The sequence below is a fragment of the Eutrema salsugineum genome, unplaced genomic scaffold, assembly GCF_000478725.1.
Source record: "Eutrema salsugineum unplaced genomic scaffold, Eutsalg1_0 scaffold_13, whole genome shotgun sequence".
In the NCBI taxonomy this organism is placed as follows: Eukaryota; Viridiplantae; Streptophyta; class Magnoliopsida; order Brassicales; family Brassicaceae; genus Eutrema; species Eutrema salsugineum.
The window spans coordinates 8,929,868-8,954,327 of record NW_006256885.1 but is presented as its reverse complement, the minus strand read 5'-3'; the positions used below and the strand labels follow the sequence as shown (position 1 = coordinate 8,954,327).

Below are 24,460 nucleotides of genomic sequence, written 5' to 3'. Positions count from 1 at the left end.
TTTCATCAAAAGATAACATACTTTTGAGTGCTCTGTCATTTGTTATTGTTTTTCAACAGATTGGCTGATTCAATGGTCAGAGCCATTTTGCTTCAAATGAAATGAATAGATCCCACAAAAATGGGGATGCTTTGAGTCACTTTTACTCGCAAACAAAAGTACGTCCATTTTCATAACTTTCATCTAATATATCTACATACTAGTTAGTGCCGAAAAGAAAAAATCTACATACTAAATTAGTTTAAAACATATGTATAAATGAAGTTTTAATATACGTTACATGTATTTGATGTGTTTATTTTCAATGGCTAACTTAGAGTAACGGTACCGTACATCTAAAATTGAAAAACGATTTCCAAAAACTTTTTGCAAAAGTAGTGTAGCTTAAGAAACTATCCACGAAACTTCCGAAGCTCAATTCCTAGTTTTTTTTACTATTACATTACAAAAAAACATGTTGAATTCTTATGAATTTTCCTACGAAAATTTTAGTAGGAAATGTTTTTTATCATTTTCCTACAAATTTATGACAAAAATTAGAAATGGTAGGAAATTGATAAGAAATTTCTTATGATAAAAATCGTCCAAAACGGTCAAAATTTTCTTACCAATATTCACCAAAAAAGTATTTGTAGGAAATCTGATCAGAAAATGGTAGGAAATCGATAAAAAAATTTTACTGTGATAATAGTAGGAAATTCGTCGAAAATTTCTGACCACTTTTCTACAAATAGAATATGTAAAAAATTACCTATCAATTTCTTACTAAGCAAATATTTTATAATTTAAATATCCTATCAATTTCCTACCAAAATCAGTCAAAACAAGAAATGGGAAAATTCCCACATCGACCAACCAAAGTGGAAGACACACTGAATAGGCTCTATAAATAGTGACATATCTTAACTAGAAAAAAATATTAAGTGAATTAATATAATTTAGCATTTAGAAGTTCCATATTTAGTTAAAATTAATTTCTAATTAGTTTTTAATTGGGCTGATTAATTTAGATTTAATTTTTATAATTTATTTAATAATTGAAATTATTTAATTTTAGAATTAATTGAATTAAAACTGTTTTTATATATCTAGTAGAAAATTGGTACGAATATGGTAGGAAAATGTTTGTAGAAAAACGGTTGAATTTTTTCGTAGGAAAATGGGAGAAAAGTAATAGCAAATATCCTACGATATTCTGACCAATTTTTCCGATTAAATTTTCAGACCAAAAGTTTCGTAGGAAATTTCCTACCATTTTCTGACCATTTATAATTTCCGACGGTATAGAACCTACCGAAATTTTTCGTCGGAAATTGATAGGAAATGCCTGTTTCCTACCATTTTTTGATGATATTTTTTGTAGAAAAACCTGCTGTTTTCTTGTAGTGTTAGAACAAGATTAGTTTTTAAGTACTTGGGATTTGAGACTTGTGAGCTTAGATAAGAGCTTTAGTAATCAAAGCCAAAACATAATCCCACATGTCTTTTCTCGTGTTCCACCACCAAATCAGCCGTAACTTGAACCTGGCCTGCTTTATTCAGCTTCCACTTAATCATTCATACAATAAAACCCAATCTCTCCAGTTGTATTGATTATATAGATATTTTTGATTAATTTTACTTAATTACAGTTCAAATACCAAAGCCTACATATTCTACTAGCGCCTTAATTCTTGGAAATTGTTTTGTGTGTCCCCTTTCCCTTATAATATCCCGATTTTCCACTTGTCATGTTTTAAAACAGAACATTTTGATCTTTTTTTTTTTTTTTTTTGATCTTGTAACTCAGCTAGCTATATATATATATATATAATCCATGGTACTGTATATATACCAATCAAATCTATGCGTACATGTACATTTCTCACCATAACTCGCACGCGAAAAGCCATAGCCAATGCCCCATTGTATTTTTTTCAAGGAATATAAGAAAAAAGACAATCTAAACTTAAAATTTTCGTCAGTCATGCATTTGCATGCTATTATGATTACAATTTGTGTTTTCGATTTTTAAACAAAGATAAGCAAGCGTTTACACATGTATTATCAACGATAGTACTCTCATCTTGAAAGGCAAGAAGTACTCGAATAATGAAAAAGTTGAATCTAGGCAATAGGTCTTGAACTTGTGTTGTCTTGGCAGTTGTTTGTATCCAATTATTTTTAATTTATAACAAAGCTAAAAAAAATATAGAAAGGAAAAAGAAGAAAGAAATAGAAAGAAGCATGTGGAGCATGCCGCGCGTGAAATTCGCATGGCTAAGGGTTACTGTTTGGCATAACCTAGACAACTTTTGTTATCTTGTCTCCTTACTTAATACTCTCTACTCAGTTGACTGTACTTAGTCTTATTAATTAAAAACTATTCTATTCATCATGATTTTACCATCTCAATTATAGTATAATGGGCTAGTTAACAATGAAAATTAAACACAATTAAGAATCATTAACCCGTATCTTGGTCTTGGATGATTCAAAAGATAGTCAGATAGTGTCCGTATAATTAAACATATACTTGTCCAGTGCAACGCACCAAGAACCGATTTCGACTTTGTATTTTTGGTATACACTAATCATTTGAATTAAGGTTGATTGGTTTCGGGCTAATGAAGCATCCAATATCTTGGAACTAGTAATCTAATTGAAATATGAGATAGTGAAAAGAAAAGAAGTATGAATGAAATCACGAATTTCTGTAATAATCAAAGCAAAAAAGTATTAATTTTATATAAGCTTTACAAGCCTTTAAATAAATAAATTAAATAGACTTATTGGGCCTTAGCATTCTTAATTGCTGACAAATTTGAGCTTATATTAACCTTACGAATGGGCTCAAATGACTTATCGGGCTGACATAATTTCCGTTAATATAATAATAGCTTACACGTTGTATACAAAATTAAAGAATTTCGGACAAACTAAACTAAACAACCCCAAAAGAAAGCTTCTGTCCAATCTGCGAATGTGCAAACTGCAAAGACACATTTTCTCATTGATTAAAAAGAACATTGTAAAAGAAAATGTTTTTGTTCAAGGCTTTTCAACAAAGTAAAAGTCTACCAAGATCGTCTCACCTGATTGAAGTTATATATTTGTAAAATTTTCCTTCATATAAAAAAAATTACTTTTATCTAAAGATTATTTTATAGGGGAAAAAGTAATATTGAAAAAAGCATGTTTTTCTCCCGTTCTTTTCTAATAAATACACACACAAACTTCTCTTTTTTTTGCCATTATTCTCTTCGTAAGACCATGTACATCAGGGGTTTACCTAAGGTTCATGGACCAGTTTTATAGGCAAAACCAATTAAAAATAAAAGAAAAAAAGCTATATTGGATGAACCGGTTCATCCTGAAGATTCTGAAGACCTCGCCTCTTAACCACGTGGAAGAACCTGATTGGAGCAAAAATATTGTGTAATTTTGAGCGACAAATTTTTTTTTCTCGGACAAAATTCATTTTCATCCCATCGCAACTCTCTTCTCTCTTTCTCTTCCCCGATGATTTTCAATCAATCGGAGATTCCGTCAAATTTACCGGTGGTGTTGTAATCCGAGCATCGAGTATCTATTCCCATCATCAAGGTAATCGTTCTTCCTTTGTAATTTGTTAAATTGTTCTTCCTTTGTAATTTGTTAAACTGTTATAACTTTTGGGGAAAACGAACGAAATCGATCGAGGAACTGTTATAAGATGTTTTCTGGTATTGAGTTTAGTATCTTTTGATTTTGTTTCCTTCCTACTATCGCTCCAGAATTCATGCTATTAGATTCTGGTGTTGAGTTTAGTATTTTTGGGTTCTTGTTACAGCTAATTCAAATGAGAAAATCAACTTATGGAACCGCAGTTTTCATTGCCGCAGATTGGGCGATGAACCTGATAACATCGAGAAGAAAAACATTACAACATCTGATCCACTGACTTCAAGCACTTGGGATGAGGTATGTATGACTCCGTTTTGACTGTAATTTAACTTGAATCGATTCTTGATCTAACAGCTATGGATTTCCCATTTCATGAACAATGCCGGTGGTGCTGTTTAAGTTGAAATTGAGAGAATTTAAATGATGCAAAATGAGAGAATAGTTGCAGATCTTGTTGTTTTTATCTTAAATATATGACCTGTTTTATTGTTATCTGTATATAAACAATGTTCACACTTTATGATTTAGTATAGGCATCAGTAGTGGAAACATTGAACCTCAGAGCCGATAAGTTTTGCTTCTTGGCTGCAACGGTTTTGTCGTCTTAAGTTATATTGTATGATCAGAATTTTTTCATCACGAGTTCGACTAAAGAAAGATGGAGACAAGTAATTAAGTTTTGAGAAAGACAATTTCTACTCTTGTTTTGGTTTCAAAGGCCTGCTTGTAAAATTGTCACACATTGAAATAAGTAACACAATCAAATTAATAAAAAAAGCTAATCTTGTCGTGTATGTTGCATCAATTTTAAAGTTTCTAAATCTTTGTTGCAAATTCGAATTTCATGTGGTTCAAGACACTTTTTTATTGTTATCAATGGAACCTAGAAATTGACACAGATTCTTCCAAAAACTAAAAACCACAAAATAATAACATTTTATTCTGGTGAACCCCTTAGAAGGGTTCACTAATGTACATGCTCTAAGTTTTGTTTATGAGAGAGCGGAGAGATCAAATATCATCAGCCTTCCATTCTACAATGGCAAGAGTGTGGCGGCCACCGCAAGCAATAGATTTAGCAAACCAATTTCCTTCTTCTTCTTCGTCTGCGTGATTGAAGCTTCCTTCAGGCGGAGGAATCTTTATCGGTAACTCCAATGGCTGTCCTGTTGTTACTTTCCTTCCATATCCAAGTCTTCCGTGATCTCCTCTACCAAACTGGATCACAAAGAGACTCATTCATAATATCAGAAGAAGATTTAACGTTTCTTTTTGCGTAAAATCCAAAAACCTATCTACTAACCGAGAAGACTCTGCCATCTCTTGTCAAAGCAACTGAATGTGTTCCGCCGCAAGAAACCTATTTTGAAACGTTATTTAATTATTAAGGAGTTCAATGCTAATTACCCTCAAAATGATCAAACCTCATTTTCACCGAGATCATTAAGGTTAAATGCTGCTCTGACTGACTTACCTGAATGATATCTTCTTCACCTAGAAGGTTAACTTTCTGTGGAACCATTTTGCTGCTCTTGTCGTTGTCACCGAACCCGAGTCTTCCGTGTTCTCCTCTTCCCCAACCATACACCTAATAAATATTACAAGACCAAACACACACACACACACACACGTATATATCTTCTTCACTTGGTGAAAACGAGAAGGAAAGTTAGAAACTTTGAGAATAAGTTTGGAAGAGTAGATGAGTGAGTTCTAATACCTCTCCTTTATCGGTTAAAGCTGTTGAATGCCATCCACCCGCAGCAGTATCAACCTGCAGATGCGTTTTCACATAGAGAGAGAGAATTTGTTGAAGCTTTTATGCCTTTTGTAAAGTAAGCAAGCATCAGAAGTTGTAATGGGTAGACAAGGAATCAAGAAAGGGAAAAATAAAACGAACCAAAGTGAGATCATCGAGGCCTTGGACTGGAACAGGATGAGAGCTTGGCTGTGTATCACCGGTTCCAAGTTGTCCGTATTCGTTATTACCCCATGCCAATAACCTCCCATCTTCTTCAAGAGCCAGGTTATGAAATGCTCCAACAGCGATTAGACGGACATTCTCAAGTCCTTGGACTCTCACAGGAACAGATATCTGTTTTCTGCAAAATATATATATACAGAGGAAACCAAAACCAAAACAGTTTAGTAAAAACAGCCTCAAAAATGTATACTACTGCTTTGTGTGTGAGTTTAATTGTTTTGTATACATGTCACCGGGAGGCCACGGTTGACCCCAAGTCCACACATGACCTTCCCGAGTCAGAACCACTGAGTGAGTACCACCTGCAGCTACCTGTTAACACCCTCAAATGGATTTATTATTTTTGTATAGTGAATGCACACGATCACTTGATTTTTGAGAGATTTATAACACGAGTTGGTTTTACCTGTCGGACTGTAAGTTTCGGTGCACAACGCTTAGGGATCACAATATCTCTTCGCACGGGTCTACCCATCTCGTCTTTCAAAGGCTCTTCCCCACATTGTCCATATTCATTCCCACCTGCGTGTAATATCCATAATCATTTTCAATACGGCTCACCAGAAGAAAAAAAAAAACAAAAAGAGATTAGGGAATAAAACAATCAATAACATACCCCACGCATATGCTCGGCCTTGATCATCAACAGCTAAACAATGCCAGCCACCAATTGCTGCCTATCAACCATTAGACTGAAAGTAAAAACTGCTAGTTCCATATGATAATCTAACGAAAACCACATTAGAAATTCAGTAGAAAGAAAGATCAAACCTGAGTAATCTTGACACTGGCAAGAGCCTTCACTCGACTAGGTACATTTTCTGTCTTTTTCTCTGGTGGGTGTCCTAATGTACCTCTTTGATTCCAACCCCATGTAAACATCTGAATCAGTTTTTAAAAACAACACAGAACATAAGTTACCGAAATAGAGCCTTTAAAAATATCAACCTTCTGATCCTAAACCTTTGCTTGTTTTAGTCATTAAACTACTTGAATAAGGACCAGAACCAGAGCAATCCCATGATAACACAACGAAAACCGGTTCAAGAAAACAAATTTAACCTATTGGATCAAGATTTTTTTCAGCTTTAGAGACTTTTCCCACAAGAGAAGAAGACAGAGAGCTTCATCGGTTATGATTGATGAGACAAACCATGTTTCTTGGAAATCTTACAAGAACTTATAAAACCAAACTTAGAGAGGCCCTCTTTTAGTTTGACATAAAACAGATGGGGAAATCATATCCTCGAATGCATAGAGACCAATTAAAACAAGAGAAAATATCATTTAGATAAACCCCAAAGTGTATGATATTGGGAGAGTACCGTGCCATCATCGCAAATGGCGAGGGAGTTACGGCTACCGGAGACAACGGAGCGAACAGAGTAAGGCTCGAGAGCTTCAACGACGCAAGCCCATTCCCTTTCTTCGTTGGTACCAATTCCTAGTTGCCCATCTTCTCCAGAGCCCCTGAGAGAAGCGGATAAAAAGATGGTAAGAGAGAGGCCGAGTTTTAACAAAGAGTGAGTGAAAAATCGGAACTTTGTTCGATAGAAGGAAGTGAACAGAGAAGAGTAATGGACCAGGCTATGATTGAAGTTGCTGAAACCATTTGAGCAAGGGAGAGAGAGAAGAGAGAGAAGAGAGAGAAGGTGAATGAATGCTTAGAGACAAGCGGAAAAGCAAAGCAGTGGGATTCGAGGGGGTGGTAATAATACCGATGTGTTTTTATGTTAAGTATGTGTTTTAATTATTTGATTATAATTCATAATTACTTTAAGATGCTCAAGACATTGATTTGCGTATATTCATATTTCTATAAAGATAATTGACGAGGTTACTATTTCAAATTCTAATAATGTCAATGCAAAATATAAATTCACATATGGAAAACATGGATAACTACAGAAAATGGAAAAAAAAAAACTTAAGAAAGAGAAATATGGAAAGAGACCCATGACATGAGTCCTATGCTATGTTTATGTTTTTTTTTTTTTTTTTTTCTTTTCCAGAAAGTCCTATACTAGTTACACACACAGGGATATAAATATGGTTTGAAATTTGAAACCATATTGTATTTTGTATTTTTGTTTGTTTGTTGACTCTGCGCGTGAATAAAACTTTGATGCTGAAAGTTTTTATTTTCTTTTCTTGGCGTAATCAAGTGTTTGATTTTGCTTTCAAGATTCTTCAAATACCCTAGTGAAAAAATAATACTCCGATACCCTGAATGGTAAAATCCAAAACGAGTGGAATCGAAATCAATAATCCTAAGTTTTGTTTCTGCTTCTCGACCTTCACTTCCTAAATGTAGTAACAAGCAACGAAGTAAAATCAAAGACTCGACAGCTTTTAAAACCAAAAAGAGAAGAAGAAGAAGAAGAAGAAGAAGAAGAAGAAGAAGAGAGTTTATGAGTTTTCAAAGGAGAATCAAATCATGATCTCCAGGAAACTAGAGCCAAATTTATACCATACATGCCTCTCTCTCTCTCTCTCTCTGGTCACTTCCACGTCTAAGTTTGTTTCCCTTCTTCCGACTCAGGTTTTGACGCCTCCTTGATCTCATCACCACCCGCCTCATCCTGAAAACGAAAAACACATCAGTAGTGTTTAATCAAAAAATTTACTCATTACATGAAATTTATAAACACATGTAAAGATGCTTTAGATTGTGTAGATAAGAGCAAAAAGGAAAGAGTTAGGGAGAGAGACAAAAGTGTACATTGATGTCAGAAGTCCAGAGGGTGAGATTGTCACGGAGAAGTTGCATGATAAGTGTACTGTCTTTGTATGATTCTTCTCCTAATGTGTCCAGCTCAGAGATTGCTTCATCAAAGGCCTGTGAAAACGTTAAAGTGAATATATTAATCGGGATTTGGTATGGGCACGAGTGTTACAAAGTCTGAAAGCAAAACGACATCCCATATGGCAAAACACAAACCTGTTTTGCGAGGTTGCAAGCGCGATCAGGTGAGTTAAGAATCTCATAGTAGAAGACAGAAAAGTTAAGAGCAAGTCCCAATCTAATCGGATGAGTAGGAGGTAAATCAGCAAGTGCAATATCCTACACCAGAAGAAAAACACCATAAAATCGTTTATAAAGATTACCCATTTGCTAGACTCAAGCAGCAGCAGAATCAGAATTTTAAAACTTGGAATAATAGAGTTGACCTGAGCTGACTTGTAAGCCAAAAGAGTGCTCTCCGCAGCTTCCTTCCTCTCAGATCCAGTCTTAAACTCAGCAAGGTACCTGTGGTAATCTCCTTTCATCTTGAGGTAAAAGACTTTGGACTCAGCCAAAGATGCAGTGGGAATCAGATGAGAATCCAGAAGGTTCAATATTCCATCGCAGATTTTGTTGAGCTCGGTTTCGATCTTTCCTCTGTAGTCCTTGATTATCGAAACATGATCTCCGTTTCCTCTGCTTTCTTCCTTCTGTTCGATGGAAGAAATGATCCTCCACGAAGCTCTCCTAGCACCAATAACGTTCTTGTAAGCAACAGACAAGAGGTTTCTCTCCTCCACAGTGAGCTCCTCCGTGTCTACGGTCTTTGCAACTTTCTCCATGAACTCAACCATTTCTTCGTAACGTTCAGCTTGCTCGGCAAGCTTGGCTAAGTACACATTCTCTTCCCGAGTAGACGACATATTTTCTTGTTCGATCGATCGATCCTGTTTTCAAAATTCGTTTCAAACTTGATGAGCATAACTGTAGCTGTGCAAAATCAACAATTAATTCCCAGGAAACACCCAAGTCGTAAAGAGAGAAAAAGACAAAAACGATTTTCATGTTTTCCAAAATTTTCTCGTCATCATATGGTTCGGACAGATCAATCCTCGATGAAACGAACACTAAGAAATACCAAAACCAATCGTAACTAAGCCAGATCTCGAAATAACTACGAACAGAGACAAGAAAACCAACAGAGTAAGGGAAGTAGGAAAGTCCACAAAACGAAACTAAAACAGAGAAGATATTCGTCGAACTAATGAGCAAAACGAGGTCAGATCTGTAGCAGCTTACCGAGAGATTTTCGAATTTGGGGTTGTCGAATTTGGAAGCGAAATATTGCAAGTGAGGAGGAGAAATAAGGGGGAAAAAAAAAAAAAAAAAAGGAAGAGATGGGTTTTCTTGATTTTTAGGAGAAAGTAAAGGAGGAAAAGGCCCAATAATAGCTTGACAAGTATCTAATGGTGTTGACCCGTGAAAGACTTCAACTTCGTGCAAAAAAATTGAATAATTACATGGGCCCTGAAATTGAACCGTGCATTTTTGGTAATTTTGACTTTATCATTTTGAAAATAATTCTGGTTCCATTTCCATGAAAGTTTCAAATCTTTCGTAAATCACACAAAAGTATTGAAAAGAAGAAGAAGAAGAAGAAAAAAAAGCTCCCAATAAACTTTAACCGCTTTTGACTTTTAAGACATTACCCAATAATACTTTGTTATTGGTTTTGGTGTAAAATGCTGTGATTAATGGTCTCATGTTTCTTCAAAATTCGCTCCAATGGAGTTTCGGTCCAAGGTATCACGCTTGAACGATATATTTCGAACTTAGTAGGAAAAAACAGGAAAGAAAAACAACGAGTAGTATGAAAACCCACAAAACAAAGTAGCTAGAGATCACTCTTTTTCTTTTCAACTCGAGACAAAATCAAAACAACCATAAAGTTTTTCTCATTAAAATAAAAATAAAAGGAAGATAGATTCTGATCGAGATTATCTATGACAACAAAAGATACAAGGTAAAAAAACGTTGGTTAAAAGAAAAAAAATTTCATATGGTAATACTCAAAACTCGAAGGACGAAAAAGGTGAAAAAAAAAAAAAAGAAGAGAGATTTAAGTGGGCTTCCTCATATTTCTTCCAGCACGAATCACTTCATCCACTAATAGCAACTGCGAAGCAATCACCGGCCTGCAAACACATCACCAAACAACTGAATTAGTACATACTCGTGAATTTTAGAGTTTGTGGTTAACTATAGGTTGCGTTTTGGTTTAGTGCATACCCTGAATTGATAAGTTGGCGTTTCACCGAGTAATTGTCAAAAATACCAGCAAGCAGAGGGTCGACGGGTTCTCCATCCTGTAGGTTTAGTCCCACGACGTTTCCTTTGTCATGCTCACTCTGTACAAACATAGAAGTTCAAAACATAGTATATAATATTTGTTGTTTGGAGCATTATCGAAAGCAGAAAAAGAGGAAAATAAAAGTATAATACCGTTAGAGAAATGATAACGTCTTGTGTATCAAGACCAGCATTTTCAGCGAGTGTCTTGGGAACCACGAGAAGGGCGTTCGCAAAAGCTTCAACACCTAGTTGAGCTCGCTGCAATTTGCCCACAATTAACATTAGCAACCGGAAAAAATCAAGGACTGGTCTTGGATCAGAGAGAGACGTTACTTTATACTTACCCCTTGAACCGTTTTCTTGACTTCATTGATTAGGTGTTGTCTCGCCGCAACTTCAAAAGCTCCAGCTCCCTGCCAAATGAGGCAACCGTCAAAACCCATAAGCACACGAAACTAAGACAATCACACTAAAAATGGAAAAATATCTTCAATCTTTGTGAAAAAGAAGGGACTTACTAATACAACACACTCATCTTCTAAGGTATTCTTAACTGATCTTAAACCATCACGGACAGCGTCCTTGATTTGAGCAATGGTGTGGTCGTTAGGCCCTATAAAATCAAGTATTTCATGATCAGGCTTGTAATAAAAAAAATTAAAAAAATCCGACCTTCAAAACTTAGCTTACAGGAGATAGAAGTTTGGGCCTTTGTACCTTTTATGAGGATAGTACATGAATGAGGATTCTTCACTTGCTCGACAAATGTGTACTTTTCTTCCCCAAGAACGTGCTCATATACAAGTCCAGCCCAGCCAAGACAGTCCGGAGTCAAGTCGTCAACGGAGTTCACAGCTTCTCCCCCACACGCCAAAACCAATCGTTCCATGTTCCTCCTCTTAGCTCTTCTAAGGGCGATTATCTGGAGAAACAAATATACGTAAAGAAACAGAAAGATAATTGGACTTTAAAAAAAATAATTAATTAGACTGCAACAACTTGTAGACAGAATAAACCGAGTACGAGACGAGAGACAAGAAAAAGCTTACCCCTTCTCTAGCAAGAAGATCCAATGATGGGGGATCAATACCCTTTTGATTTAAGATAACAAAGCTGTTATCATTACCAGCACAAACCTGCATAAGATATAGACCATGTAGATATCAGAAAAATTACAGCATATGGCTCGGATGAAGTAGTTTCGAACGAACCTTGTTCTTCAGCTCAATAATTTTCTTCACTCTTTCATCAACGGAACGTCGCTCAGCAGTAACCATGGCTTCCCTCTGTTCCGCATTCGAGTAGAAAAACCCTGCATTAATTTCACTGATATATACAAAGTTAGGCTACGAAATGACTGATACACAAGATGACAGGATAGGTCTTCTAACTTCTAGCCTTTCATATCTCTTCAACCAACCAACCATAGGTTTATATTACACACCTCTTCTCATACTCCAGTGACACATTGCAAGTAAGGATGTGACAATTCTCTGCACGTCGCTTCATGTCAGGGTGTCTTGAACCGTGATCCAGAACAAGACCTTCAACCTAATACAAGAGAAACAATACGTATGATATTAGCAACAGGTGCATAAAGATGACATTTACGATTCACGACCAGCAAAAGGATTAAATCCCATACACAAGTCGTTCTACTAGAGTGAAAACGCTTAAATTCCGAGACATCAAAGGCATACCAATCGTGTGTCAACATCAAATTTGTGGCGCATGTGCATGATCTCAACCATAAAGAGATCAATAGGTTCCTCGGGCTTCCGAATGCAGAGAACCTGTTATGTGCGGGAAGGAGCTGATTAGAAGACAAACAAGCTTGAAACAAAAACTTAATCATAGATTAATTCTCATAAACATGTGAAAAAAGCACGATGATACTCAAATGAGAGATATCAGTAAACTTACCGAATTAACAACAATATCGGTCAGTTGATCAGCCAAGCCTTCATACAACTAAGTAGCCAGAAAAAAACTGCCAGTTAGAAGTGAAGAGAAAAGCCTGTGATAACGAAAAAAAAAAAAAACACCAGATTGAAGAAAACCTTTGTTCTTAGCGTTGTCCTGGCAACCATTTTCAGGATCTCTTTATCAGGCTCGTCACCCATAACCACAGGTGTCTTGAAAGTGTCGAGAAATTGGAGAGTCGCTCTTTTTGCAATCTCGAAACCATCAACTAAGACACGAGGATGCATTCCTGAGAAACGTATAAACCATTTCATTACGACCATTTTTCACAGAGGTTACACAAAACATGACAAGGTAGCTGAAGATGATTAGATGGAAAGGATTATATGTTAACCATGATAAACTGATACAGAAAATGAAAAGGCATACGATCCAGCTTAAATAAAAAACAGACATAGAGAAGCATAAAACTACCCAATTCACCAATCTAAATCAAAGAATAAGTCAGAGACAAGCTAATTTGGCTAACCTTCATCGATGCAACGCTCTGACTGTTTCATGAGCTCACCAATGAAGATGACAGTGGAAGTAGTACCATCACCACTTATGTCATCCTGAGCAACAGCTGTCCTTGCAATCATGATGGCTGTGGGATTTTGAATTTGCTGCAAAGATAAGCAAGTGGGAACTGTAAGCATTATCAAACTATTTCTAATGATTTGTGTATGTCATTTTTGATCACTTTACCGACTAAGTAACGTTTAAAACATATTCAATTTCCACAACCCCGGCCTAATATTTAAACGACAAAAGTTTCAAGCTTCTGAAAACACTTCACAAGTAAGAAGAGATACTATTAAGCTAAATTTATTAATCAATCAACAAGATCTAGCATTTTTTTGGTTTTTTTTCTGACTCACCATTTCCTTCAAAAGCGTGTTTCCATCCTTGGTAAGCTTGATGTCACCGGAACCACCAACAAGCCTAGAGCGAGTGATTGATAAATTCGCATGAGTATGGGGTAAGAAAAAAAATTAAGGCACAAAGAAAGAAATAATACATAGATCCAAGAAAGAAAAGAAAAAAGAAGAAGAGGCAGAAACAGACTTACATCTTTATGGTTCCCTTAGGACCGAGATTCGACTTGAGTACATCCTGTAAACCCTTAGCGGCGTTGATGGTCATATGAAGCGCCGCCGATTTGTTGAGCACCTCGGCATTAGGATTCAGAACACGCACAGACATTTTCGATGATGGGAGATCAAACTCGTCGAAAGAGATTTAGAGGAGAAACTGGAAAGAGAGAGTGATTCTAGGGCTTTCCTTCGAGGAGCTTCTGAATTTTCTCTTTTATTTCTTCTTTTTAAATTTCGGTGTTGCTGCTAAGTGAGAGTCGAAATGCAAGAGGAAAAGAGAAAAGTCTCAAAACCATCCATTTATTCTCTCAACGACGTCGGATTATCACACAAAGGAAAAACCCTTGCTGAACTAGAGACTTGCAATTTTTATAGACTTTTCAGTTTTCCCCTAATAGTATTTCAGTTTTTTTTCGCAAATCAACTACTCGAACCAAAAACAGTAAAAGATACAAAGTTACATCAGTCGTCTAACAGTAGAAGAAATATATATATATTTTCCACGAGATAAATAGGTAATCTTGCATTAGAAAAGGTCATTGTTTTAGGAGACTATTACAGTGAAATTATTTTGGTTTTTCATTTTTTCAACTTTAATTAACTTTTCAATTAGTTGCTAATGTAACCAAAACTCAAGTTTTACTACAATGTTAAAAATTTAGGAATTAATCAATCAAATGGACCCTTAAAATTTTATTAAAAAAAATGGGGACAATGTTTCTTCTCTATTCCTATAGGCAAGGCCATACATATGGACCAATGATAAGAGATAGAAAGAAGAAAGATGAACAAGGTAACTTTACTGAAGCAGCTATTCCTCGAACTCATGCATGTGATCAAGAAGATAGTTCGCAGCCAACTCTTCGTTCTTGTTACACGCGAAGAACACTTCCAACACCAATGCTCTCTCAAATCCCATTGCTTCAAGCTGTTTTTTTTTTATCAAGGTAAACCCGAGTTGATCAATCAGTAACAGAGATGCAGACTTTTTCTTTAGAGGAATGATCAAAGTGGAAAAAAAAAAGAGGAACAAACCCGTTCGATTGCTTCGCGTTCCTCAGGTGTGACTTGGATCGCCTGTGGTTGTGGCATTCCCGCCTCCAATTGGCCAAAGAGGTTGCCGCTGATTCATACAATGCATAAACTAATCAGGAAAATAATCATGTTTTTAAAGTAGTCGAAAGCCTCTCAAAGTTCTGTTTTTATAGGCAAATGTTACATATGAATCATAATGGTGATGATTGTACATACCTTTCTCCCCCTCCTTCAACGGGTTCGTTGATTAAACGTAAGAAGTCAGCTTGATGGTCTTGAATTAACCGCATCAAGTTTGGGTTTTGCTTTCCCAGTTCCTGAAGCATAGGCTGCAGAAAACATATGGATGGAAATTCATTTGTGACGCTACCAAATGACTTTACCCAGCGAAAGCCTGACAACTATTTCACTTCTTCTGTCAGTTTGCATACCTGCAGAACTTGAGGGTTTGCTTGCACCATTGCACGCAGAGCTTGGAACTGATATAACCAGAAAACAATAAACATATCACACACTGATATCTGATATACTCTTTCTGTCAGCAAGTGTAAGAAAATAAACACCTCATACCTGCTGGCTGTTGCGCAGGAAGTCAAGTGTTCCGGCACCAGGATTTGCTCCAACATTTGGCAACCCCTGTCAAAGATAAGAGTAGATATTGGTTACACACCCAATTATGATCAACAGTCTAAAAAAAAAAAAGCAAGTATGCTTTCATTCTCCAGGTGTATTACCTGTGGGAAAAGATCTAACGGATTTGCATTAGGACCAGTTGCAGGTGCCGCTGCAGGTTGCTGAGTCTGTGCTGGAGGAATTGCTGGCTGTCCACCACTAGCTGGGGCACGGGCAACTGGTGGAACTTCAGCTTGCTCAGGGATCCCCTAAAGCATAAAGATAAGTAAATTCTCTCGCCTTAGTGGAAAGGATATTAGTAGCCTCTAATAGAGGCAAGGAAGTAGTTTACAAGCCTATTGACCAAGAAGATAGGACACACAGCATATACAGAGCAAAAAAAAAATCGAACTCACAGAGTAAAGATATTCCACAGCTCTTTCAGGGTTGTTAAATGCAGCACGGAGTGCACGGACGACAGTGTTACGATCCCAGGTTCCTCCACCCATGTCAAGAATCTGCTGAATAGTACTCTCTAAATTACTTCCAGCGGCCAGATTAGATGCTGCTTGTCCGTAAACATCACCCAGAGATCTATCTTAACCAAAAATCAGATGAAACAAAACAATAGTAGGCCAGTTTTTGAATCAGCGGAAAATTCCAGGGACTAGATTCAGATAGAAGAGATGCTTACCCAGCAGGATTTGATTCGGGTATGGGAGTGCTTCCTGGTAGAGTAGCAGAAACAACTTCAGGTACAGGTACGGTTTCAGGTACAGGTACAGGTGCAACCACAGTTTCAGTTGCAGCTGCAGGTGTCGGTGAAGGTGCATCTGGCCTGCACAAAATTAGGAAGATTGGGGGGAGAAAATCCAAGTTAGTATTAACATAGAACAGACACAATTTTCTCAGACAAATTTCAGGAGATCTCCAAGCAGAAAATGCTTATCCCTTAAACTCACATTGCTACAGAAGCTGGAGGCTGAGGGGAATTTGAAGGCTGTGTTGATGAGGTAGGCATCGACTTAGCCTAAACCAATGCTAAAGTTAGATCATTCAACAAACAAGGTTGCAGCGTCTCATTGTTTACGATGATGCTATAACAGCAGAACCAACTCACCTGCGCTGTAGGGCTAGCAGATGCACTAGACGCTCCAGTTGAGGCAGGTTTACTCTACATGTTTAGCCCCAAAGAGCATAAGTCAATATTAGGTAATCAAAGAGCTAAACAGACAACAACAAAATCACATTTGTTTCCTCATATCCAAATGCACCTTGGTCATCATAATGACAATAAAACTGTTCTCAGCAACTTTGTTCTCCTCAATTGTGGTCTCATCTTTAAGCACTTTCCCTTGGTGGATAAGCATCAATTTTGCAGCGGGATAAACATCTGCTCCCTGCACAGTCTCTATGTTCTTCTTCACATCAGCAACCTGAATGTGAATGTTTTACAAGCATCAGTTGAAGAAAATAAACAAAAGCACGGTCCACAAATTTTCTTCGGATGCTACAACAGCGTGGAAGCAAACAAGCTATAGCCAGCTCAGCAAGTAAAGAAATGCTATAGTTATTTAGTGTTGATCATTCCTCTAAAAAAACCTCCTAAAACTCGACAAAATCAAAAATTCAAATACGAAACTCGATCGAAAACCCGCCTCGGATACGGAACTCAGCCGTCTCAATCAACGAGTAAGAAAACTATCTGCAGAAACTCCCATACCGAATCATCGGGTTTTACTTCGATCTCGAAGTGAATCCCCTTGAGAGTTTTCACAAATATCTTCATCTTCTCGACTCAAGCGAAATTCCTGTTCCAGTGACTGATTCTCCGGCGAAATCCTGTTACGATCGATCGCCGCCGGCGATAACTTCAGAAGAGAGAGAGAGAGAGAGAGAGAGAGAGAGAGAGAGAGAGAGAAGGTAGGTGAAAGAAGATACGAAATCAGGCCCCTACCTTTGCGTTCCCTCGATATCTCCACTGGATTGTGGCCCGAAGCACATGGGTTTGTATTTTCTACTCTGCCACGTCATCTTTCATTTTATCAATTTAAAATATGTCATGTCAACAAGTTGACAATTTATTTCCTGGATTAAGATCGTGAAAAGAGAGGCCCAAAATGTTTCTTATGGTTACAAGATAGGCCCACAATATTTTCTAATGGGTAGAAGTATAATCCACTAATCGTGACCATTTTTCTTCTTCATTTTTGAAAAAAATCCTCTGGCTTTGTTTGGGGGTGTTAGTGGGGAAAAAAAACAGAAAAGTAATGAACTCTTATCCAATCTTGAAATTATCTCTGTAAATAAGTTTGTACATGCTTTAACTGATCACCAGGGTAAGTGCAAGCAAATCTATAGACGGTAAATAGAGAGAAAAAAATAAAATAAAAGTTATCGGCTCGGTTAAATGATGCGGCTTGGCTCAATGGCATAAAACCGAAACGAATGGAGCCGATGCGGGCAAAACTTCTAGTATAATGGAGCTTCAGCTTAGAGCATAAGCTCAGTCTTACACGGGCTCTCCTCCTGACACGTGCCAAACACGCCAATCTTTCTCTTCTTAACAGGTACCACGTGATACGCACGTGACACCGGCTCGAGCCCTAAAGTTAGGTCAAGCTTAATCTCCCCGGCGGAGCCCTGCACAGCCGGCGGCGACAATGTCATGACCTCCGAGACATTGCTTTCCGATTCTTTGCTCTCTCCTTCATAAGCAGCCACAATTTCAGACTGGTGACTCAACGACGACTCGTGACTTGCCTCTTCGCCGCCGGATTTCCCCTCCGATTCTGCCCGTTTAGCGAGGGCAGCGACTCGCTTAGTCCGGCGAGTTTTCGCCCGTTTCAGATCGGTTGAACCCGTAGCTGCTGCAGCAGCGGCGGAGTTCTCATCTTTAGAATTATGTCGGATATCGTACATCTTCAGCGGCGGACCCTGGCCGTTGGTCGCCGCATCTGTGGCAATCTCTGTGATCGGTTCACCTTTCATCACCGCCTCCACGGCGGCTTGACAAAGCTGCCAATTTCCCGACCATAACAAACCCACTGAACCATAGATCGGATTCACAATCCTCCCACAAGCTTCGTGCAACAACGATCGGAAAATCCCTGCATAATTTCACACAAATGAGATGATACGAAACGACAACGTTTAGGAAATGCTATTAAACGGCGTCATCTGCGTAAAAGGGTTCAAAATACGGCGTCGTTAATGGAAAAGCACTAACCAGGACGAAGATGATCGGGACCGGCGTTGATGAGGTTCATGAGTCCAGCACGGCCATAGAACTTGGCGAGAAACACGGTTGCGTTTGCTTGCGCTTCGGGCGTTTTGATCCAAGCCAAACACGGTCTTATGCTACAATCCTCACTACACCCTTTTCGCAGGACTCTGCATCCATTACAGCTCATTCGCATCGTTTTTGTCTGGCGCTAGATTCAGATGTTTTGTTTCCGTTTTGTATTTTGGGAGCTTTTGTAGGAAGTGGCTACGGAGATGGAGATTCGCAAATTATATAAGAAGGATGGTATAGCTTAGAGGGATTGAGTGCGTTGAGAAGAAGCCCCTGGGTTTTTGGGATATGAGATATAAAACCAAGGGAAGAAGAAAAGAAGACAAAAGAGTAAAGACAAGGGCTGTTTTGTCCTTTTTTATTTCTTCTCTTTTCCCTGAAACGCCGCGGTTTTTTTTTTCCCCTGGTTTAAGGTATTCACATCTTGTGTTTCTTCACGCGCGTGTCCTACACGTGTTTACAGCATTTAATTATGATTTTATTATAACTGGTGGATAACTAAACTATTTTAGAATTAGATTACGTTCCAAAATGTTTAGATATTATGATTGGCTATGGGTGAATATCATGGATTTCTTTACAAGATACTTAGATAGAGCTTTTTTTACCAACTCCTAATTGAAAACTAATATTAACAGATCATTAGCTAATTTCTGATGATTTATCTACTAATTATTTGTTTACAATTGTGTTATCACTTGTTGTAAATTTGTGTCTAAAACTAATTGCATTGTTTTCCTGCTGTTGTTAAAAAAAAACAAAAACTATTCCCTGGTTCTTGGGGAAAAAGAAATTCTTATCTCTTTTTTTTTTTAAAAAAAAAGTGGGATAAAGGCAATGACAAAACACGTGGCATTCACGCCCGCGCGTCAGAAAATTTGGTCGAATCGCCACATTTGAGTCATTTGAGAGGAAGTTTTTGGGAAAGTAGGGTCCACACATAGCTCCTGGTTTTCTGGAAAAGAATCCCGTTTACAAAAACTGCTTACCCTTCCCTTTATAATTTGTCCAAAACTAGTGACTGGTTTCCGGTTTTCGGTTTCCGGTCTTTGATATTTTCTTCTTGTGACTGTGGGCGGATCTTTTTTGTGTTCTGTTCGCCGACGGTTTTGTTTAAAAACGTAATCTATTTGTTTTATTTTGTTTTGTCTTTAATCACCCTTATTAGTTTAAAAATTCATATAATTCAGATAACCTAAAACTAGCTTTCATATATTCACCTAATCAACTTTATTTGATCTAACCGAGAAAACATTTCAATAATTTGAAACTCTGCACATTTGTTAGTTATTGTTACATTCATACACCATCCTTCATTATATTATCCGCTGCAACCAGTCGTGTTATTTCCATGGTGTTGGCTGAAACTTCAATGAAATTCAAACCAAAACTAATTAGTCAAACCCAATTTCAATTCCTTCAATTCGTCCATGAGTTACAGGTTTTGTTCAAGACGCATAACATCGAAGGAATCTTCATCTTTGAATAGACCGTAACTTGTCAGTGTCACGTAACGGGATCTTCTTCGCAAGTCAACGACTAACGACTCCGTATCAGTCACCATTAGTTTCCGTTCCGTTTCTCTCTTTTTCTTCTATCCCTACGACTACGAGACGAGCAAATTAGATTATCTAAAGCCTAAAAAGAGAGAGAGATTGATACAAAGCATTCATATTTATCGAACTTATCAAAATTACATTTTACAAAGATTGAGAATCTCCAAAAGGAAGAAACGTAACTATACAAAAGAGAACTTATATTTTTACAGATTCGAAAGAAAAAAAGAACACTCCAAATTGGTTTTAATATGTTACAACGAGACTCGAAAAGATTTAGATAACACATGATTTTACATCTTAATTACCGTATATATACACAATATTGATCTCAGAGTTAAAGAAAACTGAAGTAAAAGCCTTGACTGGTGATGGTGACTAATCTTTAACCTTCCTTTTCCTCGTCATCTTCAAAAATACGAAATATCTGCTTCAAAAAAAATGGAGTCTTGATTCTGGATTTTATGTACACTTGTGATTCTCTCTGTTCTTTCTTCTTTCTTCTTCTAAGCCATGGCAGGGATGCTCGAGCTTTGGCGGTCCCTGTTCAAGTAATCGAATCCTTCTACTCTAACAGCTGCTGGTTTAAGCCCAAACTTCACTCGACCACAACCTCCTCCTTTGACACGAGATGGAGATGGAGAAGGGAGGAATGGTGAGAGTGAGGGTGAGATAGGGTTGAGTTTCTCATTTCCAAATCGCGCATCTTGAGCTAACGGGTTTGATGCTCTGCTCGGGGGAGACCCGAGGAAAAACGGAGGCGATGAAGTTACAGCAGATAATGTTTCTTCCTGCAGAGAAAAAAGAAGACGAGAGAACCATAGTTTTGATCACAAGACACAATATATGGACATTCTATATACTCAACTACATAACAAAGAACTGAAAACGATGAGAAGCTTTGTTGTAAGGGAAGAAACAAGAATCATCAGTCAGAGGGAAGAAACAAGAATCATCAGTCAGACTTTAGAGACGGATTAACCTCTTAGAGCAACTATATAGCCTAGCATTGATTTTGATACAAAGAAAAACAAATCAAGGAAATGCTTCAAAAACGATATAGTTCAAACAAAGGAAGACAAGTGAAATCCAATAGACAGTGCTTCAACACACAACTCGGAAAGGAAAAGAAAAAAAAAAAAGAAGAAAACGAACCTTTCTACGAATTATGTCCAAAAGATCTGCCCCGGCTTTAGAATCACATACATCAGCGGCTCCTGATTCTGATGGACTGTGAAATCCCAAGACAAAGTAAATCAGCATTTTTTATAAGAAAAATACGATTTTTTTTTCGTAGGCAAAGAAAGACAATAAAAGGAAGAGAGTTTATATTACCTAGAATGTAATCTAAAAGGAGGAAAAAGGTTATTGGGGACGCGACAAGGCTTAGGACAAACAAGAGAGTCCAATGGATGACAAGTGATAGGAGCAAATCCTCTGGATTCGTCACGGGACTTGAAGGCGTTCTGCTGAAGTTTACAATGATTCATCTTCGAACCACTTTTATCCACAGTAGAACGCCTAATCTGTTGCATCAAGTGAAACACAAGAGAGATCAGAAAAACACAGAGAAAAATTAGGACTTTCAGAAAACAAAAGAAAACTGAAGATCAATCACAACGGATAAGAAATCGGAATAATACTTGGTAGGATCCAGAAAATTCTCCCTAAATTCTCACCCAGATCGAATTCGAGGGAAATTTGGATTTGGGGGAAAAAATGGATCATTTCGAAATTAATAAAAGATTGGATGTAAAAAGTACGTTTAGAAACAGAAAAAGCCAACGAATAGGTTGACCAGAAGAAGCCAATTCAATAGAAAAATTAGAAGAATGAAGAGTAAGGACGTATTGACTCGACTAAAAACGGAAACTTTTCATGAGACCAAAGAAAACGAACAAGATAAGAATTTAAACATCTAGATCTTACAACAAACCGTTTACGAGGAAAAATAAGCAAACAAAAATCTTCGATCTGTCATTTCCACCATTAACGGAACTTGATAAAGAAGAGAGAGAGAGATAGAGAGAAGTAAACAAAACCTTCAAGAGAATTTATGACGAAACAGCGGCGATAAGGGTGAGCGAAAGAGGAGAAACAGAGCGGCTGTGAAGCCACTTTATAACCCAAAAACATGTGAATATAAGGTTTTGCGTACCAAAACGATGTCGCAATGACAATATAATATGATTTTGCTTATTTTCTCCTCGCCACCCTTTAAATCGTATGCTTCAACAAAAAAAGGGGACAAGTTAGTAGTATGCAGGCAAGTCGTTAATTTTTTTTTGGGTAAAAAGTCGTTAATTATAAAGTAACCATCAAACATTTCAGATTTTTAACTTGTTGCCTCTGAATGGTCAAAGTGCAATAAGTTGTTTATGCGTTCGGTACATTCGAAAGCATCTACCACATTTAAGCAAAATGTTAGACTATAAGCATAAAACTAAATGATGCAAACTAAATAATACATATGATAGGCCCATGGGTTATGAAAACCTATCAACGGCCCAGTTTGGGTTATAACATCAACCATGAGCAGATCCCGACCGTCCAAAATAGGGATCTCAAAAGAAACCCTTAATATTTAAACCTTTGCTTCACCAGATTTGTGTTGCCTCTTGAACACGAAGCTCTGAAAGCCGTAAACTTTTCTACCTTCTAGTGTTCTTCGTCGTTGTTAACTGGTACGCTTCAAATCATTTCCTTTCAATATACTATTCTCCAAGTTCGTGGGATTGGGTCTGCGTTTTCGATGTTAGCTTTTGTGAGAGCTGTAATCCATGGGTTTGATTAGGCTCACAATTAGGGTGATCTGCTTTGATTATGTTAACTATTGTCACCATTTGAGAAATGTTGGTCAATCTTACTAGCGAGTTAAGAAGTTTCTTTTGGTTATGAGCTGTTTGGTTCTTTGCTTTACTCATCAGTGTACTAAATTTGGAGTTTTGGATTATTAAATTTTGTTTTCTCGAGCTCTATCAATGTGGAAATTCCGAATGTTTGAGCTTCATGGTGCTCAATATTTTGCTGTGTAATTTAGCTATTGAAGACTAGGAAACTTTGCTTGCCACTAGATTTCGGGATTTGATGAAATTCGACTTATCTCTACAGATAATAGTTGATATTTGTCCGAACACCAAATGTTGATTTTCTTATTTTGTGTGTGTTTATGTTGTCGATGTTCTAGAAACTGCCAAGATGTTCTCTGCTCAGAACAAGATCCACAAGGACAAGGGTGTGGCACCAACAGAGTTTGAAGAGCAAGTTGCTCAGGTTCTTGCTTTATGTCATTGCTGTCTCATTCTCTTCTTGTGAATGTTGTGTTTTTATTCTCGCGTGTTCACTGATTAGAATGTTGATTTCTTTAATTTCGCAGGCTTTCTTTGACTTGGAGAACACCAACCAGGAGTTGAAAAGTGACTTGAAAGATCTGTACATTAACCAAGCAGTGTATGTACTCATTTTTTATTGTTGCAAGGATCTTAACTATGGTTTCTCGACTAAAATATCTCTCCTTTTTTTCTTTCTGTGCAGTCACATGGATATTTCTGGCAGCCGCAAGGCTGTTGTGATTTACGTTCCATTCAGATTGAGGAAAGCTTTCCGCAAGATTCATCCTCGTCTTGTCAGAGAGCTTGAGAAGAAGTTCAGTGGAAAAGATGTCATCTTTGTTGCCACCAGAAGAATCATGCGTCCCCCAAAGAAAGGCTCAGCTGTTCAGAGACCACGCAACAGAACTCTCACTTCCGTCCATGAAGCAATGCTTGAGGATGTCGCTTACCCTGCTGAGATTGTAGGAAAGCGTACCAGATACCGTGTTGATGGCACCAAAGTCATGAAGGTCAAGAAACTAACAACACTTTTATCTGTCTATCAATATGCTTTTAAGCTTTTAGCTAACATGTTTCAACTCTATTTTTTTATTTCAGGTCTATTTGGAGCCTAAGGAGAGGAACAACACTGAGTACAAGCTCGAGACAATGATTGGTGTGTACAGAAAACTTACAGGGAGAGATGTAGTTTTCGAGTACCCAGTCACAGAAGCTTGAAGAGATGAACGTTTGTTCGATTCTTTTTTTGTCGGATAGCTCTTTTGATTCTGTTCGCGAGTAAAACTCTTTGGAAAGATGTTCTTGTTTCAGTAACTTCAGTTCTTCTTTCAAGTTCTATTTACAAGACCCTTCTCTTCGTCAAGCA

At 37.4% G+C, this 24,460-nt stretch overlaps 7 protein-coding genes and 1 long non-coding RNA gene across 9 annotated transcripts; 2 read left to right on the top strand and 6 right to left on the bottom strand.

Annotated features, from left to right (window-relative positions):
- Nucleotides 1-3,433: 3,433 nt before the first annotated feature.
- LOC112088994 lies at nt 3,434-4,193 on the top strand. Its single transcript, XR_002900812.1, has 3 exons — nt 3,434-3,585; nt 3,864-3,942; nt 4,046-4,193. It is a non-coding gene; the product is annotated as an uncharacterized LOC112088994 (long non-coding RNA).
- Nucleotides 4,194-4,493: 300 nt separating this feature from the next.
- On the bottom strand, nt 4,494-7,325 carry LOC18023820 (ultraviolet-B receptor UVR8). Its single transcript, XM_006408350.2, has 11 exons — nt 7,213-7,325; nt 6,955-7,099; nt 6,401-6,511; nt 6,246-6,306; nt 6,036-6,151; nt 5,856-5,941; nt 5,546-5,747; nt 5,366-5,419; nt 5,120-5,233; nt 4,949-5,005; nt 4,494-4,863 (listed from the first exon to the last, which is right to left on the bottom strand). The coding sequence occupies exons 1-11, from the start codon at nt 7,239-7,241 to the stop codon at nt 4,657-4,659; spliced, it is 1,182 nt and encodes a 393-aa protein (XP_006408413.1). The 5' UTR covers nt 7,242-7,325; the 3' UTR covers nt 4,494-4,656.
- A 538-nt stretch (nt 7,326-7,863) lies between these two features.
- LOC18023819 (14-3-3-like protein GF14 nu) lies at nt 7,864-9,747 on the bottom strand. Its single transcript, XM_006408348.2, has 5 exons — nt 9,654-9,747; nt 8,801-9,301; nt 8,571-8,693; nt 8,352-8,468; nt 7,864-8,211 (listed from the first exon to the last, which is right to left on the bottom strand). Exons 2-5 carry the CDS (start codon nt 9,275-9,277, stop codon nt 8,143-8,145), a joined length of 786 nt encoding a protein of 261 aa, XP_006408411.1. The 5' UTR covers nt 9,278-9,301; nt 9,654-9,747; the 3' UTR covers nt 7,864-8,142.
- A 546-nt stretch (nt 9,748-10,293) lies between these two features.
- On the bottom strand, nt 10,294-14,014 carry LOC18023818 (T-complex protein 1 subunit zeta 1). The gene is made up of 15 exons (XM_006408347.2): nt 13,741-14,014; nt 13,550-13,613; nt 13,159-13,294; nt 12,767-12,918; nt 12,630-12,677; nt 12,407-12,499; nt 12,151-12,257; nt 11,918-12,032; nt 11,756-11,842; nt 11,424-11,628; nt 11,225-11,319; nt 11,051-11,119; nt 10,857-10,964; nt 10,644-10,762; nt 10,294-10,549 (listed from the first exon to the last, which is right to left on the bottom strand). Exons 1-15 carry the CDS (start codon nt 13,872-13,874, stop codon nt 10,474-10,476), a joined length of 1,608 nt encoding a protein of 535 aa, XP_006408410.1. The 5' UTR covers nt 13,875-14,014; the 3' UTR covers nt 10,294-10,473.
- Nucleotides 14,015-14,430: 416 nt separating this feature from the next.
- LOC18023817 (ubiquitin receptor RAD23c) lies at nt 14,431-17,383 on the bottom strand. The gene is made up of 12 exons (XM_006408346.2): nt 17,136-17,383; nt 16,687-16,848; nt 16,533-16,586; nt 16,375-16,442; nt 16,107-16,250; nt 15,829-16,006; nt 15,535-15,681; nt 15,371-15,436; nt 15,232-15,279; nt 15,017-15,129; nt 14,801-14,888; nt 14,431-14,693 (listed from the first exon to the last, which is right to left on the bottom strand). The coding sequence occupies exons 1-12, from the start codon at nt 17,199-17,201 to the stop codon at nt 14,577-14,579; spliced, it is 1,251 nt and encodes a 416-aa protein (XP_006408409.1). The 5' UTR covers nt 17,202-17,383; the 3' UTR covers nt 14,431-14,576.
- Nucleotides 17,384-17,680: 297 nt separating this feature from the next.
- LOC18023816 (LOB domain-containing protein 41) lies at nt 17,681-18,987 on the bottom strand. The gene is made up of 2 exons (XM_006408344.2): nt 18,642-18,987; nt 17,681-18,522 (listed from the first exon to the last, which is right to left on the bottom strand). The coding sequence occupies exons 1-2, from the start codon at nt 18,829-18,831 to the stop codon at nt 17,906-17,908; spliced, it is 807 nt and encodes a 268-aa protein (XP_006408407.1). The 5' UTR covers nt 18,832-18,987; the 3' UTR covers nt 17,681-17,905.
- Nucleotides 18,988-20,431: 1,444 nt separating this feature from the next.
- On the bottom strand, nt 20,432-22,496 carry LOC18023815. Of its 2 annotated transcripts, none has more exons than XM_006408343.2 (4): nt 22,306-22,496; nt 21,599-21,789; nt 21,419-21,494; nt 20,432-21,054 (listed from the first exon to the last, which is right to left on the bottom strand). In XM_006408343.2, the coding sequence occupies exons 2-4, from the start codon at nt 21,751-21,753 to the stop codon at nt 20,770-20,772; spliced, it is 516 nt and encodes a 171-aa protein (XP_006408406.1). In that variant the 5' UTR covers nt 21,754-21,789; nt 22,306-22,496; the 3' UTR covers nt 20,432-20,769. The 2 variants fall into 2 exon arrangements, with proteins under 2 accessions (XP_006408406.1, XP_024015807.1); XM_024160039.1 differs by lacking the exon at nt 22,306-22,496 and adding an exon at nt 21,907-22,247.
- Nucleotides 22,497-22,851: 355 nt separating this feature from the next.
- LOC18023814 (40S ribosomal protein S7) lies at nt 22,852-24,457 on the top strand. The gene is made up of 5 exons (XM_006408342.2): nt 22,852-22,947; nt 23,451-23,536; nt 23,640-23,713; nt 23,798-24,104; nt 24,193-24,457. Exons 2-5 carry the CDS (start codon nt 23,462-23,464, stop codon nt 24,310-24,312), a joined length of 576 nt encoding a protein of 191 aa, XP_006408405.1. The 5' UTR covers nt 22,852-22,947; nt 23,451-23,461; the 3' UTR covers nt 24,313-24,457.
- The last annotated feature ends 3 nt before the right edge of the window (nt 24,458-24,460 follow it).